Genomic DNA, 18,934 nt, shown 5'->3' with positions numbered 1-18,934 from the left:
AAATAAACTTGTTTAAAAGACCATTTACTATGTTCCTTTTAAAAATACATCGATGTATACTTAAAAACAATACTACACAAATAACGCAAAACGTAACATTAGGTATCTCTAATCTAGTAAAAGTTATTTCATTGACAAATTCTTTTAAAATTGCGTAAACTAAGGATTTAAAAAATCTAATTTGCGTTTATAATATCCTACTACATAATTCATAATTGTTACGTGTTTAAAAACATCAAATAACGATTCACGTCTATGAAATACTTAGGGGTGTTAAAAGTACTAATGTGCAAGTTGCAGAGTTACCAAAAAGATGGAAAAGTTCCGACAAATATCACAAATAACGAAGGAAGTAATTTTGGAAAAGGGGATATTATGTTCCCCATTACCCATTTACATATGAGCTGAGATGTTTTCATCTGTAAATATTTCGGACACATTCTAACAGCACATCAGTAGCAAGTTACAAGTACTTGGCTTCTCCGCGAGAGAATCTCGAATCCAGGAGCTGAGCTTTCTTGATGACGGACTTCTTTTGCGCCTCGTCGAAGCGGTTCACCTGCAAGTCGACGTCGCGGCTGAACGGCCGCCGCTCCTGTTTCTCCTCTTTCTCAGCTTTCTGTAAAAAATAATAAGTTTTTGGCAAAATTTTCAACTTTGGTACAAGCTTTTATCGCCGACTGTACTTTTTTTTCCACAGGCAATTAATACTCATCGAGACAATTTTAAAAACCCCAAACACAATTAGATTTCGCTGTTTTAGCACAGAGTTCCTATGGCCACCTCCGGTCTCCATCATCAGATCAGCTCGATGACACCATAATATTGCATTGTCACCCGACTTACGTATGTATACAAAATTTCAGCTCAATCGGAAACTGGGAAGTGGATCAAATTTAACTTGCAAGATTTGATTACACACAGACAGACAGACAACGGTCAGGGGAAACTAAATAAAAGCTTGTAAATAAAAACGCACACAGCTTTTAGTATGAATATAGTAATGTCTGTATTTCGTATGTTTAACATTGACTATATGGTATATTTTTGAATCACAATTATAATAGCATTATGATCATATGCATTTTTTTTTGTTTCATAAGTAGGTCATTAATATCTTGATTAACCTTATAACTGTGTATGTTGTATTATTAAAGTGACTTTAAAACAAATCGTCTGTTGTTACTTATGACTTATAACACGTTGCGGGTCGAAAGTAACAAGCCAAAGAGGTTTGTAATTAATATAATATTATATATAAACTCAAAGACGTGGTAGAGAAAAGCAATGGAAAACATTATCAATAAATTTAAATAGCCGATATTACGTACCTACTGCGTGTTATTAATGGTGTGATTGATTGCCCTGAGTTCCCAAGTAAACTGTGTTTAAAAACCTCCTCTCGTTCTAAAAGGTATCATCCCCCAATAGCAATCGAAAATTAATTTTCCAAATACAGATAGAATAGTTTATTAAGGCTCAGTGGTAACGCGAACGGGGCGCCAACATCTGTCACCTGATAGCAGCGGAGCGGTGTTTTGACTATTAGACAAATCTACAGAGCAATTGTTACTTTCCACCCGCTGTTACGTTTGTCCCCGTTCTCCCCTATGTATTTAACTCACAACACATTTAGGCCCCCCCACATCTGGCGTCTTTCGAGCGTCGGCGTCTGTCGGCGTCGGTCCAGCGCTATGAAAAATGACGTCGCTGCGCAGTTGCGTCGACGTTGCGTCGAGGTCGGCCATAGAATTGTAGACGCCGACGCTCGAAAGACGCCAGATGTGGGGGGGCCCTTACTCCACGCTGCGTTGGCTACGGACAACATCGCCCTCAAGTCCATAACAAGAAAAAAACACTGCACCACTCACCTTCTTCTTCTTTTTTATTTTCTTTTCATGCATCTCAAGTAAAGACTCGTCTCTTTTGTGCTTCTTCTTATGTTTTCTAAAACAAAAAAATACGGTAAAAACTTTTTTAAGTCATTATTTTTAAAATGCTATAAATAATTTTTATTTTCTCTATTTATTTTTCTTCATAAGTTACGTTCTTTATAACATAATATAAAAGTAAAATACAAAAACACATAAAAAAACCATAAAAATGGGTGCCGCCAGCAGCGGGGCAAGGCCCAAGCTACCGGTGGTCAACGCCGCAGAGAGAAGAACCGGCGGACTATCCACGCCGTGTCCAAGGTCACCGCCTTCTGCATCTGACTCTTGATACATCCACCTAGCGAGTCTCTCAATTTTTATTATACTTCGATTATTTTAGCATTTGAAAAACACCTTCCTGGCTGCGATGGTGCCGCTATGTGACTTGGTTTAGACAGCAGGTATACTGACAGAGATTACCTCAGGAATTCAAGGTTATATTATGTCGGGTCACTCGAGCCCACGGTGTATTATATAAGTATATTTCATAGACATTCGCAATGTTTGCTTATATTATGCATGACACATATTTCCTATACGAAGTTTCACAAAGATTGCAAGTAAATTCTTACTTTACAGCCTTCTCTTGTTCGTCGTCCCTGCTGGCAAGCTGGCGCGACCTCGCTTCTCTCTGTAGAACTACATCAGGATCTTCTTCCTTTTCCACACCAGCACTTTTTCGAGCCTTTTCTTCAGGTGTGTCAGTCCAGCTCGATCTGAAATCATAGGTAGTATGGTTTATTGGCGAGACTCAAATGCTACTCACCGACAATGGTTTGGTCTTAAAATGATACATTCAACTTGCGGTGATATTTAATGAGTTACTAGTTAATCCGTTAAAATATTTAAGAATGTAGAGAATTAAAAGCCTGACTGTATCACTCCAAAAGAATGTTGGGCAAGAACTGTAGCTACCTGTTAGACATGTCAGGACCTTCCTTGGCCCTAAATGTTCGAGCTTCCAGACCCATATACTTTGCTTTCCCCTCAGGTAGCTCTAGCATCCACTGTTCTCGAGATTTAACCTTAGAACTTTGCATAGAATGTCCATCCATATTTCTAATCTTTAGGTCTAAAGCTCTTTCCTCGAGGCGCCGGTGAGCATCTGACCACTTGTGCTCTGCTCCTGTAGGCAAAGGCCCAATGCCATCGTCATCAGAACTTTCACATTTTATAACTTCGCAATCATTTTCAGCCAGTTCTTTACGCAGTTGGTCTGGTATGGAAGGACCTGTAAAGAAAAAAGATTTGTATGATCAATATGAATTAAAAATATAAATAAATACTGTTGTCATAGCAATGATAATTACCTATTTTTCGATCTCCCTTACGAAGGTGGGGCGGTAACGCAGGCCCTTCGGTATTTGATGATGCATACTTGCTTGATTGTGAAACCAAGTGAGGAGGGAGTGCAGGACCACAGACATCAGTCTTTGAACTCATTTTTCCACCCAAGTCTATTAATTGAACAGGCTCCACTTTAACAACAGACCTTTTGAGCTTATGTCTCAAATCAGTTGGATCAATATTAAGGCCGTTATGGGAGTCATCCTCACTTAAGATTTCGCCTTCTTCATTGCTTTCAACTTGATTACTTTTCTGTGTTGATGTAACTTCTGTAGCATCAACATCAATACTGGAGTCTATTGTCACTTTGTTTTTTATATCACTTGTGCTGCTTACTTCAATAGAAGTTGGAGTTTCATGATCTTTTTCTTCTTTATTGGACTTTTCCTTTTTCCTGTGCTTCTTCTTGTGTTTTTTCTTTTTGGCTTGATGGAGTTCTTTTTCTAAATTGAGTAGTTTAGCACGAAGCTTTTCATCATCGGAAGAATCAATTTCACTAGTTCCATCAGATTTTTCTTTGATAACTGTTGGCTTCATGCTGTAATATGAGCCAGGTTGCACATCCTCTGAATTATTACTATCACAATCTTTGTCAACTACAGGGCTTTCACTTTTCTTTTTCCTTTCTGTGGGAGTAGGTTTATGTATTTCAGACTTTTTGATTTTAACCTCTGGTGATGAAGACTCTCTATCTCGGGTCCCTCTCTCAAACTTATTTAAAGTTTTAGGTTTAGTTGATAATTGTGCATTATTTTCATCCCTTGTTGTTAGGTTACGTTTTATCTCGTCCCTGATATCCCTTTTCTGCTCTAGAGGCCTGTGAGTTCTAGATCTGGATGGATGATGTCTGTCTCTACTACTACTCCTATGCTCTTTTGTTTTTGATCTCTCTCTAGATGTTCTTCTAGGCACGTGCCTTTCTCGAGATCTTTTTCTGCTAGGACTTCTGTCAATAGAATGTCTTCTTCGTATCGGAGAGTTTTTAGAGGATCTATGTCTTTCTCTTGGTAGTCTATCAAATCTATCTCTCTCCTCCCTTCTTCTATTAGAATCTCTATGGAATCTGTCATGATTGGCATGTCTATCTCTTCCTGATGACCTTACATTATCTCTTTGACTGGAAGCTTTATGTTGTTGATCTTGTCTTTCAGATCTACCTTTGAATCTACCTGTCTCAGAATCACTGCTTGATTCATCAGAAAGCATATTGGTACCTAGAAGCAAAAATGGTTTTTATTAAAGCTAAGAAGGTAAAAATAGACTACAAATGTTTCGAATACTAGCTTTATTACATTATATAATATATTATGTACTATTATAATTGTATCATAGAAGGTTAAACATAATAGGTACTTTTATTTAAAACATTTTTGCAATTTTCTTTGCACTGTACCGGATAGATTTTAAAAATCCTGCTGTAAGTATTCCTTTTAATGACTGCCTCACACTAGATTGCCATACTAAATCTTTTAGGATTTGCCTTAATATGATAGCACAGTCAATGTCATATGCGACAGCACGGAGAACATCTTCCATATCTTGTTGGAGACCCCCATGGTTCCAAAACTTCACGATCCGCTGTTGTGGGACCATGGGCAGCTGCATCAAGTGATGTAGTTTTGTTTCAGGATGCAAATCTTGATGCCATTGTGCTTCTCCGGAGGGAAAGTCTACGTAGGCGTGGAATTGTTGCAAGATTGGTCTGTATAGTTCACGGAAATTTGCAAGTTGCGGCTGAACAATATTCCTCACTTTGTTCTTGTTCTCTCCAAATGTCATTCTAAAGTCTCCAGCATAACTCAGATTAGAAATGGCAAAGTAAAAGTCATACTCTGAGAAGGTTTCCGGTAAGATAAGTAAAGTGGTATGAACAGCAGAACGTAGATTTGACTGCAATGCATTTTGTAACTGAGAGCTATTTGTTTCCTTTATGATTTCCACAGGTTTGTGTAGCCGACCAGCCAAATACAAGTCATTCCAATCCAGGAGATCAGCAATCAGGTCTTTTTGTGAAACCACTCCATACTTAATGGTGACATTTTCTTCCTTGAGTTCCACAAGAGTGTTAAAATAAACCTTAGCTCCCCAGTTCTCTTGAAATCTCGCAACAAATCCTTTACCTAAGAACCGTAGAGCGGAGTAATGAGAAGGGTTTTGCTCGATGTTAGCTCCATGCCATCGGTGGGAGTTATCGACGCAATAAATAAGGTCTATCATGTTGTGCTTTTTCACATTGCCTATTTGAGGTTTCACAGCTGATCCATATGCGAAACAAAAGGTAAAATTTTGGGGAAATTTCGTGAGAATTCTATAGTACAGTGGTGATACATCTTTTGCTATACCTGCCACTTTTATCGCAGTTGATGTCATTTTAATTAGATTTATTATTTATAGTAAAAATTAGTTTGCTATCAGCTGACCTGTAATTTGGATTTAAACGTGCAGAGTTGTTACGGCTGGACGTAAAATATCTTGCTCGAAGCGTAGTGTTTGAAGCTGCTGCGTTTACAGATCGATGGCGAATGTTTTTACTTTTTTGATTTGGTGTAATTATTATTTCAGTCCTTATAAATCACTTATGGCACGATTAATATAAGCTTTTTATACTGAATAGTGCCTGGAGTCAGGATAGGATAAACACGTTCTTGAGCTACGAGTGACAAACCAACATTTTGGATGGATGGCACATCACCACACAGGAATGGATGTCTTTTTTCTGTTATCTGTAAGGGTGGTTATCTGACGAATATCTTGGGCCTATGTGTATGTGCATCTCACATTTTGCTTAATGAGAGAGTGAGACGCAATGCACATTGGACAAAGAAATCCGACAAGTGGAATACCACCCTAATGTAGACTAGTGGTCCATACATTCATTGTCTATACCCAGCTAAGGCTGGCCACAGGCTAGTGGTAGCATTACTGCAACGTACCAATGTCGCAGTGCGGTGCGGTAGTGTGATGTGGCTTAACATAACCTTTAACAACTTCCGCTAAAAAAAGAAGACAGATCTTGAATCTAGTCTATGATATTTGACATAAAAAATAAGGTAGAGGGATAATGTACTCGGTTTCTGTTTTTCTTATTTTCGTATTTTTTTTTTGTTGAACGTAAGCTATAAACTCGTCTCATCTTAAAATCGAAAATTTTCGCTGCATAAATTTGTCAGATTTTCATGGTAAGGTCTATTGTGAATCATTAGACTGGTCACGCATTATGTCGAGTGCGGATCGGATTGACTTTGAAATGGAAGTTGAAGTCGAGAGTGCATCATCAGGGCCCGCGGCGGAGCCCCCTAATCCGACGTCGCCGTCAGCACCCATTCCAGCTGCAGACAACAAGAGCGTGGTAGTTACTACCGCGACGTCTGGTTCTGTTACCGTATCCCTACATCCGTTAGTCATTATGAATGTTTCCGAACATTGGACTCGACTTCGAGCACAAGAGGGCTCACCACAGACCGGTAAGATGGAAGAAAAGTATATGGCAGTTTTACAGACATTTCTTAATGAAACATGTATTTATGTAACCTCACTTTCAACCTCAATTTTGACTAGTACATTATAAATCTTATTGATTTTATTAATACAAAGCATTTGTATTATTCAGTACATTGAACTAACTGAATAACTCTGTACAACAAAGAAAAGTAACCATAAAAATAAAATATTGTGGTTTCCTGATATTTACTTCACTATCATTGGGCTGCCTTTAATATAACAGCCTTCCTTTATTTGATCGGCTACCACAGTTACCAAAGCTACTATGAGGAATAGGTACCAGATATTAAGAGGGTCAGTGTACCTTACTGCACATTACCTATTCTAATAAATGTATATTTTAGTATGTTAATGTTTGATTTATGTTTTCACAGTAATTGGAGCTCTCATCGGGAAGCAAAAAGGTCGTAACATTGAAGTGATGAATTCTTTTGAACTAGTGTTCAGTGTGATTGAGAATGACATTATTATAGAGAGAGATTATTATAATTTAAAAGAAGAACAATGTAAGTAAATTATATTTATTCATTATTTTACAGAAAACATACCGATTTTATTAAGCATGCAATAATAATATGCACTGAGTTTGGTGTCGATAAATGCGGTTATGCATGCACGTACAGCGGGGGAAAGTTGTAAATTCAACAAATTTACAACTTTCTGAGACAATGTCTTTCAGATCCATCTCTGAATCAGAAACCTATAAATACCTTGGTATGTCACAGTCGTTGGGTATTGAGGAAGAAGGTATTAGACGGTCGGTGAAGGAGCACTTTTTCAGTCGGCTCACAAAAGTACTTAACAGTCTTTTGTCAGGAGGCAACAAAGTGCGCGCCTTCAACGCCTGGGTAATGCCTCTACTCACATACTCCTTTGGCATACTAAGGTGGACTCAGACCGAGCTGGATGCCCTGGATCGGAGGGTCCGACAGCTGCTCACCACACACCGTATGCTGCACCCACGCTCGTCTGTTATGAGATTGTATATCCCTCGGAAATGTGGAGGTCGCGGCTTTCTAAACGCCATAAATCTCCACAACCGTGAGGTGTACAATCTCAGGAATTATTTCCTCAACAACGAGTGTGGGATGCATCGTGATGTGGTGGCAGCTGACAGGGGCCTCACGCCGCTCTCCTTGGCGAACGAGAACTGGCGCAAATCTTTAGTACTAAGCACCGAGGACCGCAAGGTGGTATGGAAGGATAAGCAGCTACACGGGCGGTTCTACAAGGCCCTCATGGGACCCGATGTAGACCTACCCGCGTCGGTGAACTGGCTACGATTCGGGGACCTCTTCGGAGAAACCGAGGGCTTTGCCTGTGCAATTGCGGACGAAGTTATCATGACGAATAACTACCGGAGATATATCCTGAAGGACGGTACGGTTGACATTTGTCGGGCATGCTGCCGTCCCGGAGAGTCACTCAGGCATATTATCTCCGGTTGTTCTCATCTTGCTAACGGCGAGTACTTGCACAGACATAACCTCGTAGCCAGAATTATTCACCAGCAGCTTGCCCTCCTATACGGCCTTGTGGACCGCGAAGTGCCGTACTACAAGTACACACCTGCGCCAGTTCTCGAAAATGGTCGTGCCACGCTCTATTGGGATCGATCTATCATCACTGACAGGACTATTGTTGCCAATAAGCCTGACATCGTGCTGATAGACCGATCACAGCGCCGGGCCGTGCTCGCCGACGTCACCATCCCCCATGATGAGAATCTCGTGAAGGCCGAGAAGGACAAGTCCAGCAAGTACCTAGACTTAGCTCATGAGATTACCGCCATGTGGGATGTTGACTCGACGATCATTGTTCCGATAGTCGTGTCAGCGTGGGCCCTGCCCCGCTGCCGGCGGCACCCTAGGCTAGGTTTTTTTTTATAATGTGATTATATGTATTTTTTATTGTTTTGTAAGTGTTTTTATATTTTACTTTTATATTCATATTATAAATTATCTAGCCTAAGAAGAAAGATAAATAAAGAGAATAATATCATATGCACTAAGACATTCTTAAGCTTGTGTGAACTATTGCACACACCAATAAATTGTTTTTAATATTGTTTACAGTTAAACAAGTGTTCTCTGACATGGACTTCCTGGGCTGGTACACCACAGGAGACACTCCCACAGAGCGGGACATCGCTGTGCATAGGCAAATCTGTGACATCAATGAGTGTCCTGTTATGCTAATGTTAAACCCAGCAGGACGAAATGGTGATGTGAGTGATGTTCACTTTGCAGTACAGTGTTACAATTCTATTTATTTATGTTGGTTAGATAGTATTACTGTGGTATACAGAGTAAAAGAAACTTTATGATTTTTTTTAATGACAATACTGCAGTATGATGTAAATCCAACGAATTTTGATTATATTGTACTTACTATTAATTTATATTTCACTGAAAAAATACTGAATCATAAAATATTTTACAACTGATTATTTCTTAGCAAATTGATATCAGGACTGCGAAGATAACCTTAGCCGTTTTTGGCTGGCATATTCAGATTCATGAGAGCTAAGGGTCCACTGTCCGTTTACTCATTCAAAGGTTTTCATTAAAACTGAATGACATTATTTGACACTTTGATGCTAGTGCGAAGTATAAGGACTTAAGTTTATGTACTTAACTTTATTAACCAACCTCAATGACGGTTTAAATTCATTCTGATCTTTGTAGGCTGTAGCCAAAGTTGCGAAAACAGAACCCTAATATCTTCTTCTTGACTCTATGTCAGTCACAGTCACAGCCACTCTACTCATAAACTATAAGAATATTATAGGCACGCAACACATGATAGTTTTGGGGTATTATTTTTTTCGTGGTGAATGATTTGGTGAAGTGGAACTGCTGATGAAGACTATGAAGCGATGACATACTATATGCAAAGTTTGCAAAGTTGTTTTTTTTTGTCAAAAGTTTAACTGTTGACTTAAACTTAAGCATATGCCGGAGCGCGGATCCGCGTACGAGGAAAATATCAGAATTTTTTTTTATCGCAGCACACGAGAGATTCATATTCTATGACTAACAGCAAAATTTCGCTCTGCAATGGCTTTAACAGTGGATAACGTGTTGTTTAAATAAATTGATTGTACTTATTTATATTGATTATACCTAATTGTTACATAAATGATTTTTGAGTTTCTGTATCTGGAGAGATGTTTCAGTTTATTTGCGCTGCGCTATAATAGCTATTTAAATCTATCTTGTGGCTCATTATAACCTTAAATACAAGTATATCTGTAATATTTTTTTTGAGTATTGTGTTACACCTGCGCAGTTCATAAGTTCATGTGTTTGTTACAGCAACTTCCTGTAGTATTGTATGAGTCTGTGATTGATGTCGTACAAGGCAGGGCTACAATGCTCTTAGCCCCGCTCACTTACACATTAGCAGCAGAGGAGGCAGAGAGGATTGGTGTGGACCATGTGGCAAGGGTGTCTTCAGGAGAAGCAGCTCTGAATAGTTTAGGTAAGAAATTAGGCTTACATATTTTTAGAGTTCTGTAAAACGGCACATTAATGGCTTTGGTTACTCATTTACCAATATTCGAAACGGAATTGTATCAAAATGCCTGATTTAATCACTTCGTAGTTGTAGGTAGGCGTTAGGGTAGCTGTATTCACGTGTATTGTCTCCTAGAAAATATACAACACTGGATAAGCACTGAGTAAAACTGTTACAGTTGCCGAGCACCTAACCGCGCAGCGGTCAGCTATAAAGATGTTGGTGTCCCGGGTGCGCGCGGTGCTGGCCACGGTGCGCGCCATCCGCGACGGCGCGCTGCCGCCGCGGCCGGGCTTGCTGCGCGAGGCGCGCGCGCTCGCCAACCGACTGCCCCTCCTAACCTCGCAGCAGTTTCGAACGCACTTCTATCATGTAAGCATTTCTAGCGGTCTATGCTCACACTAGTGACATCCTGCTAAATATACAGACTATTATTAGGGTGGAAGATTTTAAAAATAGATGTGTTGTGTGTACTTATGTGTAAAAGCTAATCATTATATAGAACTTCTGTATCAACTATAGCTACATATAACGAGAGATATAAAACTGCCTCACAATACACAATATGACAATAACCCATCAACTGCCCATTACATTAAGAGCCTACCAACGTGCACACTAGCGCCACTGTTAAATAATCGTGATTATTTAAATTTATCGAAAGTTATTTTCTACATTTTATGTTGCTGGATTCGTCGATCTATGAACTCAAAACGATTTTTTTCCTTGGACGCCTAGATTGCTAGATAGATAAAAACTAGTTTGATGTATTCAAAAGGTACTTAAATACAAAATACAGTTCGTAGCGGCCCCCTTTTTTAAAATATCTTCTTCTTCCTCGCGTTATCCCGGCATTTTGCCACGGCTCACATAGGAGCCTGGGGTCCGCTTGACAACTAATCCCATGATTTGACGTAGGCACTAGTTTTTACTAAAGCGACTGCCATCTGACCTTCCAACCCAGAGGGGAAACTAGGCCTTATTGGGATTAGTCCGGTTTCCCCACGATGTTCCGCGACTAGTAAATATCAAATGATATTTCGTACATAAGTTCCGAAAAACTCATTGGTACGAGCCGGGGTTTGAACCCGCGACCTCCGGATTGCAAGTCGCACGCTCTTACCGCTAGGCCACCAGCGCTTTTTTAAAATATATTTCGTTAAATTTAAATAATCACGATTATTTAGCAGTGGCGCTAGTCTGCACGTTGATAGGCTCTTAACCAATCAAGGTACTATAATCCATATTGTTTTTTCAGCAATGTAACGACGTGGCGCTCATGACATACCTCGGCACCATCACGAAGGGGTGCAACGCTATCAACCAATTAGTAAATCGATTTAATGTACTTTATGACAGACAAGGAATGGGTCGTCGTATGAGAGGACTCTTTTTTTAAACAAAATGTCATATCCATGCAATGAGAACAACAGTAAGTGGTGCACATAAATGTCCAAACGGACCAACTAGCGACTGAAATGTCAGTGACAGTATGAAGATTTTTGTATGTTTTATACATATATGCACATGCGATATTATTTTAATTGCTATAATGCTCGTGCCAGGCCGTCAGTGGTGTCAGTACCCGTACTGTAAATTTCATTCGATAGGGCGACATGACGTACGCGATTGCGTTAAGTGTCATTTTGTATGGGATTTTAAGTTTCCGAAACGTCCCGCTTGGCGCGCTTTCAAAATACCATACAAAAATAGACAACGCTATCATCGCGCTATCGAATAAAATGTACACTAGGGGTTCCGATTACAAGAAATATCCAAAATACATATTAGTGAACAGGTTTAGTGAAATTAACTTAAGCTTATAATAATTACTATGTATCGATAATAATTTTGTCATATTTTAATAAGATAAAAATTATTTAAATTATGGTGATTTATTTGGCTCTTCCTTTTAGATATAGTACAAAATTTCAATGCTCATTTACTGTAAGGAGTATGTATATGCCTGTTAATTAGATTTTATTTAGTACCTACAGCAGAATTCAAGCAAAGTACATACAATTATAATTTGCAAATGAAACGTGTTACATATATTGTATTGTCCCGTGTTTTTAACTATTACATGTTGTTTAAATATTGCACCGAACCACAGGTTTTTTTTAACTTACCTAATATTAGTAATAACTAATGCAGTTCTAGCTTTTAGAAACAAAGTTGCCTACGCCAGTCAGTTGCAGTGTGTCTCATCCGAGTTCTTAGCGTCGGGCAAAATGCAACAAAAATAGGTTGGGTACTGAAGTAACGTACCTAATTGTAGGTCGTTTTGCGAAAACTACATACATATAAACTACTTGTAATGCGGGAGTTCTTAGCGTCGGGCAAAATGCAACAAAAATAGGTTGGGTACTGAAGTAACGTACCTAATTGTAGGTCGTTTTGCGAAAACTACATACATATAAACTACTTGTAATGCGGTAATATAATCAATATGCTGCTCTAAAAGTAGAATGATACGAAAACATTTCTATTTTTATTTATAAACATATAGGTTTTAAAACTTTTAAATATCGACACGGACGAAGTGCCAAAAACATGTACCGCTTCCTATGGTACGGAGATACGTTCTCGAGAACGGTGCAACTTACATGATTTATTTGGCTCTTCCTGTACACTGGCGCTCAAAAGTGCATGGATATGTTTCAACCGTTATATTAAGGCATTACGGTCGACATCTATCCATGCACTTTTGAACCCCACTTTACATAATTATTTTTGGCACTTTGTCCGTGTCGATATTTAACTCCTTGTTTGTCCTTAACGACAACACATGTTCAATGGCTAGTTGGTCCTTGGATTTATAGATAAGTAATGTAATAGGTTTTTTAACTAGTCTACTTGGGAATAATATAAGGCATTTTTGCGCTACGGCTATTTTATATTATAAGTTCTCATTTGGGTACTTAGGTACGTACTGATCATCAATTTCATATATTTAATTGGAATGTAGTTGAAAACAATCCTATGTATTCGCCGTTGGCGCTTTGGCCCAGATTAGGTAACGCTAATGCTCATACGATACGCCACTTTCATATAAAATGGAGAACATAATCCATTGCCGTTTTTAAACGTTGTATTATTTATTTAAAATTGGGACAATAGTTGAACTAAATGCCTTGCAATTCTCCTATGTTAACCAGGGTCTATCGTAAATATGAATAGACAGATTTTATTTATTTACTTATATATATTTTCTTCTAAAGTAACACTCTGTTTCTTCTAAACGAATTTAAGCCATACAAATGAAAAATAACATTTGCCACTAAAATTGGAACCTGTAGAGTAAGAAATAGAGTTGATTTTGTTTTGCTTGAGAATGAAACGAAACAACAAAATGCATCTCTGATCCAATTGAGCATGATTTAAATTTTATCAATTTGAACAAGTACTATAGGTTCCTTGAGCCTTGAGGATAAATGTTGAGTTTGTTGAGAGCTAGAGTCTGACATCTTAGCTAGATGTCATAGATACAGAGATGACCTTGCTGTGGCACCTAACTTGGGTCGAGTCGAGAGTGGCGTATCTGTCATAAAGACTATCGTTAATTATAGGGACAACTTAGCCGTCTTTTTTGGTATTCTATTTTTATTTCAAAACTACACATGTGTTTAATTAGTGCTTTAATAAGGTACACATTTCGTCTTGGGAGCTCGACGTAAAGTGGAGCCTGGTTTGGACGAAATTTACCCAATCCTCACGAGTAACAATAGCGAGTGCGGACAAATACTAGAAGAAAAATTGCGGTTTGCGAACAAGACAATCTCACACAAAAAAAAATCGTACTATGTAAACAGCAATTACACATGATTCGTATAGCGAAACATCTGGACATAGTCTAAGCATTTCTTTTCGTTAAAAAAAAGCTTAGGATCTGTGCATGGTGGCCTTTTATAGAATATGGCATGCTGCTTACGACAACTATGACTTTGACATCTAATATAACTATCATGGAGCTTTCTATCGACCCGCTCTAGCGATGGATCAACGCCATTAATGTCCGTTAGGCTTTGGTTTTAAGCTTATTCTTCTAGCGGTCTCCGTCATTACGCTTGCATCAGAAATAAAAGGGATTCCAAAACGTAGGGTGAAAAATCGTTTTTATGTAAAAATAAAAATTCACCACATTTATTCTGCAGCTGCTCAATTGAACAGTCGTGAAGAGGACACTTAGATAACATGTTTTGGCAGCCTATTAACCTGTTGTTACTTTAAATCGTACCAAAGAGTCGGTGAAATAGTCTCAAATTCAGCTCGATAGGCTTGTCCGGACTGTATTTGCTATACGGTATTAAAAGCATCATAAAGTCCCTAACATAAAAAAAATGTCAAACCTTATTAAATCAGATATAGCTTAAAAATACCCCCAGATCAAACTCCTAGAACATAGTCATACAAAATAATACACATGCCAACAGTTAGTCCAGGTTTAATCTGTCCCTATACTTATCGATACAGTCTTTAGTGATATGTAATCTTCGATGATATTCCCAGGTTTTTAGCATTATAAAATGGGTAAACGATCTAGACCTGTCTTTTAATTGAAAAAAAAAAAACACTTAAAACCAAAATAATGTTAATGATTATTATTGTTACATATATATTTGCTGTGACTTATATTCCAAGTGTTTTTCAATAAAAAAGACTCGTCAAGATTATTAACTCTTTTTCTGATGCTAAAAAAACGAAGTATATACCTACTCAGATACTGCCCTAGCGCAGAAACCGGTTCAATAGATTAACGTATGTGTTCAATGACCTGGCCGCGTAGCCAAGATGCCAATCGCTTACGCTCCGTAGCGATCGAAATGCAACTGTCACTGTCGCGCTAATATAGAAGAGTGATAGAGAGACATAATGCTTTTCGTTGTCGAAGCGATAGCGATTGTAACCTTGGCTAGGCCGGCTGTTCCTTTCAGATTTACTCCGAATGTCCATTACATAAATATACATAGTATAGATGTTTTACTTAACTCAGACTTTTAATTGGCGCTGAACATCACATAACATTTAAGTGTAACCTACTAAATGATTTTCAAGTAATAATGCAACTCCAAATTTATAACTACATTTCCTAATCTCTTAGCTGCCTGTCACTCTGACCTCGACTGACGAACAGCTGCCAAGAGCCTGGACCTAGGAATAACGTTAGCAGCGTCTAGGTATTTGATAGGATTACTGCGATAGGTACCTATTAGACCCGTTTAAATACAAATTTTGGCGTAAACAGTATTGTTACCGGCGTATCAACAAATTAAGAGAGCGTCCAGGATTTTTAGCCATCATTAGCTTCACCATCATTAACTTCATCATTAACTTGTGTCCGCACTTTCTCTTTCACATAATTGTCTTTAGTACCTACATGTAATGTGTGCACCTAATGCAAAAATTACGAACAATTTATTTGTAGAGTAGATCTATATAAATGTAACCAGCTGCGTTTGAATCATAGAAATGGGCGAGAACTGCGCTTATACCTTGCACATAGAAGAGATGTAGTCGAAGAAACATTTGTGCTTCATCAAATCGAAGCACAAATGTTTCTGCTGAAAAGCTGAAAAACAAGCCGTTGTCCAATCTTGAACTTTGACAATTCAGTCAGTAGAAAGTAGTAACCATAGCGCCATATGGGGCATCTTAAGTCGGCTGTCATACTAGAGGACTTGATAGCAGAGGTACGTGTTATTCTATTAGTGTGGGGTCTCCAGAACAGTGTCGTATGCTTAAGCATTTTACAGTATTAGACTGGGTTTTTTGGGACACCGAAGTCCTAAAGTCAAACAACGGTCTAATAACGGACACTATTCAGAGACTCTGCACTATATCATATCAGTAATTCGTGTAGATATTGGTGGGTTAAAAAAAACATTATCAATATTTAATGATTTAATTTTTCATCACTGAATCTCGTTAAGTAGGTATATTTCCAATTACGGAATTACAATAACGATTAAATTTGGACACATTTGAGATGCGAGCAATGGAAGACCATCGGATTAACATTGTGTGTGATGAACTGACGATTATGGTGTGCTATATACTTTACATGCCTTACGCTTTACTGTTAGTTAGTATCGATGTCGTAGTCAGATCGTATAATCCGCCGTATTACATTACGGCTAGCCGTTTTCAAAAACAGGGGCGTTTTGAAATGCGGCGGTTCGACGATTAGCCGGATTGTCACTGCGATACGTTCTTCAATAAGGCGGCCCACGTTTAGCCGCATCGTACATTGTAGAGTGACCAGTTCTTTCGGTCGCCTACGTAACCGGAGTTTGACAATGTTTGCAATTTAATTTATTTCTACCATGGTCCCACCGCACTACATGTGTTTCTTTTCCAAAACATTTCCTTCACAACTTAAATAGACGGAGCCCCGCAAGCGGGGCTCCTATTTCTGGGCGGTTTGCCCTTCGGGCATCTGAAGTTATTACCTAACGAACCTAACCTAATTACCTACCTACGCTTTTTTCCCCAAAGTGTAAAGTTTTCACGGACGTCTCACTTAATTAATAGGTAGGTAGGTTAGGTTCGTTAGGTAGCTTCAGATGCCCGAAGGGCAAACCGCTCAGAAATAGGAGCCCCGCGAAGCGGGGCTCCGTCTAGTTAAGTTGCGAAGGAAAATTTTTTTTGAAAAGAAACAGTCCGACAAACTCTAGATTTGATGGACACCCCAGCGTTTGTCAGGCAGCGCCACGAGTGTTAAAAATGGGAACTAAAAACTGTCAAAGCGGCGGCTAATGACTCGCTGTATTACATTACGGCTAGCCGTGTTGAAGAACGTATGGCGCCGAATACATTCCGGCGGATTCTCATTCAGCCGCATTCAATACGGCTAATCGTTAAACCGCCGCATTTCAAAACGCCCCTGTTTTTGAAAACGGCTAGCCGTAATGTAATACGGCGGATTATACGATCCGACTGCGACATCGACATCTATGAGGCTATCTCCATTATCTGCCTCTATTAATTATTAATATTGATTACAAATGTTATTCAAAAATCCAGTAGGTGTATTTTTATGACTAAAGTACAATGTCCGCTACAGATCGTCGACATATACGTACTAATAATACCGTGATGTGATTTATAAAAAATACAAAGTCGATATATAATTTTCTAATTTGTATGTATAATTAATTACTTACCCATATTAATATTAACTAGAGTAAGTAAGTATTTAGATACTTTGAAGAATTTGCATGTCCTTGCTTGCTTAGACATAATACGGGAAACAGGTTCTTACAATTTTATTAGTTATCTATTCTTAACTAAGGCAAAATATATCGTAACATTAGCAGCACGGTTGGCACGAGTGGCCACGACTGGAGCGATACCATTCATAATATCGCGCGACACACAAGTTGTACCGTCCAGGCGGTGACATAATAACAAGATGCTTTGTAAGTGTAACGATCGGATTCCACTAGTGTGCGGCACAAGTTCAGTACAATAATGGTTGTGCTGCACAGTGCCGCACATTGATGGAAGCCTTAAGTCTCGCATTTATTAGGGAAGAAATGTCCCAAAACACGTGATGGTTCAAGTGTCGCTTTTGTGCCCATAATTCCGTTCAGGTTTGTATGGGGTTGCGTCGCCGCGTTGTTTTCGTTTGTCATATTGAGGCACTAGTGCAACTCAATACGCGACTATGGAGTGAGCGGTTAGCGTTAAATAAGTGCAACGGTACATTTGTGCAGTCGCCATAAGGCTTCCTCCTAGTTACTATCCGTTCACTTCGAGTTGGCCGTCTCCCGTTATATAATGACTGTCAACTTTGTATACGTAATTACGTAGTAGGGATAACTATTAGAGTCGGACCAAGAAAAGACTGCAGTGAATTTGATAGCCCACGCAGTGCACGTGTTATTTTAAAGGTCAAACTTCTATGAAATTATGACGTATAAAAACACACTGTGTGGGCTATCAAATCCGCTGCAGACTTTCTTTTCTTGGTCCGATTCTTTCTAGAGCTATCAACAAAAATAATTCCTTACTTTAGTTTTTTATGCTTACCGTAAAACTATAAAACTTTGCCCTTTAACATAATTTTACCCACCGCGTCACGTCACATTTCAGTAAAATCCAAATAACTTAAAAATAGTTACAGATCCACTTTCTTCAGAAACCTACTTTATTTAATAATTTTAGTGATAGTTTAAAATTTAAGTAGTTGTAAACCTGTTTTAGTCAAGTGGATAAGGCGTCAGAGGGCGTGGTGCGGGGAAGCGGGCCAGGGGGTAACGGCCAACTTGAAACGAACGGGTAGTACATGGGGAATACAAGCCTCCAGAATTGGGACACTTTGTTATATAATGTACGAGTATATTCAAATTAAAAAATATTCTTCAACTAGTAATACGTGGCTTACATTATTAATATTGCTTTACTTGTACTATATTATTAATAAGTGATATTATTTATGTTACCTTGTAACAAACATGTTGGTATTATTGAACGTTTAAGTCTACTTATTTTATTGCACTTATGTAACTACAGTATAGGTAAGGTAAACGGAAATGGTACGTCGAAATTGTAAAAATGTTTCTTTTTTTATTAAATATATTTAGGGCCACCTGCACCACCCACTAACACGGGGTTAACCGGGCCAACCTTTA

General features: G+C 38.7%; 3 protein-coding genes across 3 annotated transcripts; 1 reads left to right on the top strand and 2 right to left on the bottom strand.

The window, feature by feature from the left end:
* Nucleotides 1-3: 3 nt before the first annotated feature.
* On the bottom strand, nucleotides 4-5,979 carry LOC134678885 (splicing factor, arginine/serine-rich 19). Its single transcript, XM_063537627.1, has 6 exons — nucleotides 5,702-5,979; nucleotides 3,245-4,495; nucleotides 2,850-3,165; nucleotides 2,507-2,650; nucleotides 1,872-1,947; nucleotides 4-619 (listed from the first exon to the last, which is right to left on the bottom strand). Exons 2-6 carry the CDS (start codon nucleotides 4,485-4,487, stop codon nucleotides 464-466), a joined length of 1,935 nt encoding a protein of 644 aa, XP_063393697.1. The 5' UTR covers nucleotides 4,488-4,495; nucleotides 5,702-5,979; the 3' UTR covers nucleotides 4-463.
* On the bottom strand, nucleotides 4,550-5,708 carry LOC134678894 (phosphatidate cytidylyltransferase, mitochondrial). Its single transcript, XM_063537638.1, has one exon. It carries the CDS (start codon nucleotides 5,649-5,651, stop codon nucleotides 4,641-4,643), a length of 1,011 nt encoding a protein of 336 aa, XP_063393708.1. The 5' UTR covers nucleotides 5,652-5,708; the 3' UTR covers nucleotides 4,550-4,640.
* Nucleotides 5,980-6,327: 348 nt separating the features above from the next.
* Nucleotides 6,328-12,189, top strand: LOC134678164 (COP9 signalosome complex subunit 6). Its single transcript, XM_063536618.1, has 6 exons — nucleotides 6,328-6,745; nucleotides 7,157-7,288; nucleotides 8,858-9,009; nucleotides 10,100-10,265; nucleotides 10,480-10,673; nucleotides 11,560-12,189. The coding sequence occupies exons 1-6, from the start codon at nucleotides 6,499-6,501 to the stop codon at nucleotides 11,698-11,700; spliced, it is 1,032 nt and encodes a 343-aa protein (XP_063392688.1). The 5' UTR covers nucleotides 6,328-6,498; the 3' UTR covers nucleotides 11,701-12,189.
* Nucleotides 12,190-18,934: the final 6,745 nt, after the last annotated feature.

This window comes from Cydia fagiglandana, chromosome Z, assembly GCF_963556715.1.
Source record: "Cydia fagiglandana chromosome Z, ilCydFagi1.1, whole genome shotgun sequence".
NCBI classification, from domain to species: Eukaryota; Metazoa; Arthropoda; class Insecta; order Lepidoptera; family Tortricidae; genus Cydia; species Cydia fagiglandana.
The sequence above is the reverse complement of the archived record's forward strand: the minus strand, read 5'-3'. Positions and strand labels throughout refer to the sequence as shown.

Bases quoted from the DNA above. Each gene is read 5' to 3' on its own strand.
- LOC134678164 (XM_063536618.1), top strand. From the start codon at position 6,499: ATGTCGAGTGCGGATCGGATTGACTTTGAAATGGAAGTTGAAGTCGAG. The intron at 7,289-8,857 runs GTAAGTAAATTA...TATTGTTTACAG, and splicing joins TAATTTAAAAGAAGAACAAT to TTAAACAAGTGTTCTCTGAC. The intron at 10,674-11,559 runs GTAAGCATTTCT...TTGTTTTTTCAG, and splicing joins TTCGAACGCACTTCTATCAT to CAATGTAACGACGTGGCGCT.
- LOC134678885 (XM_063537627.1), bottom strand. From the start codon at position 4,487: ATGCTTTCTGATGAATCAAGCAGTGATTCTGAGACAGGTAGATTCAAA. The intron at 2,651-2,849 runs GTAGCTACAGTT...CTATGATTTCAG, and splicing joins GGTCCTGACATGTCTAACAG to ATCGAGCTGGACTGACACAC. The intron at 1,948-2,506 runs GTAAGAATTTAC...TTTTTGTTTTAG, and splicing joins GAACAAGAGAAGGCTGTAAA to AAAACATAAGAAGAAGCACA.
- LOC134678894 (XM_063537638.1), bottom strand. From the start codon at position 5,651: ATGACATCAACTGCGATAAAAGTGGCAGGTATAGCAAAAGATGTATCA.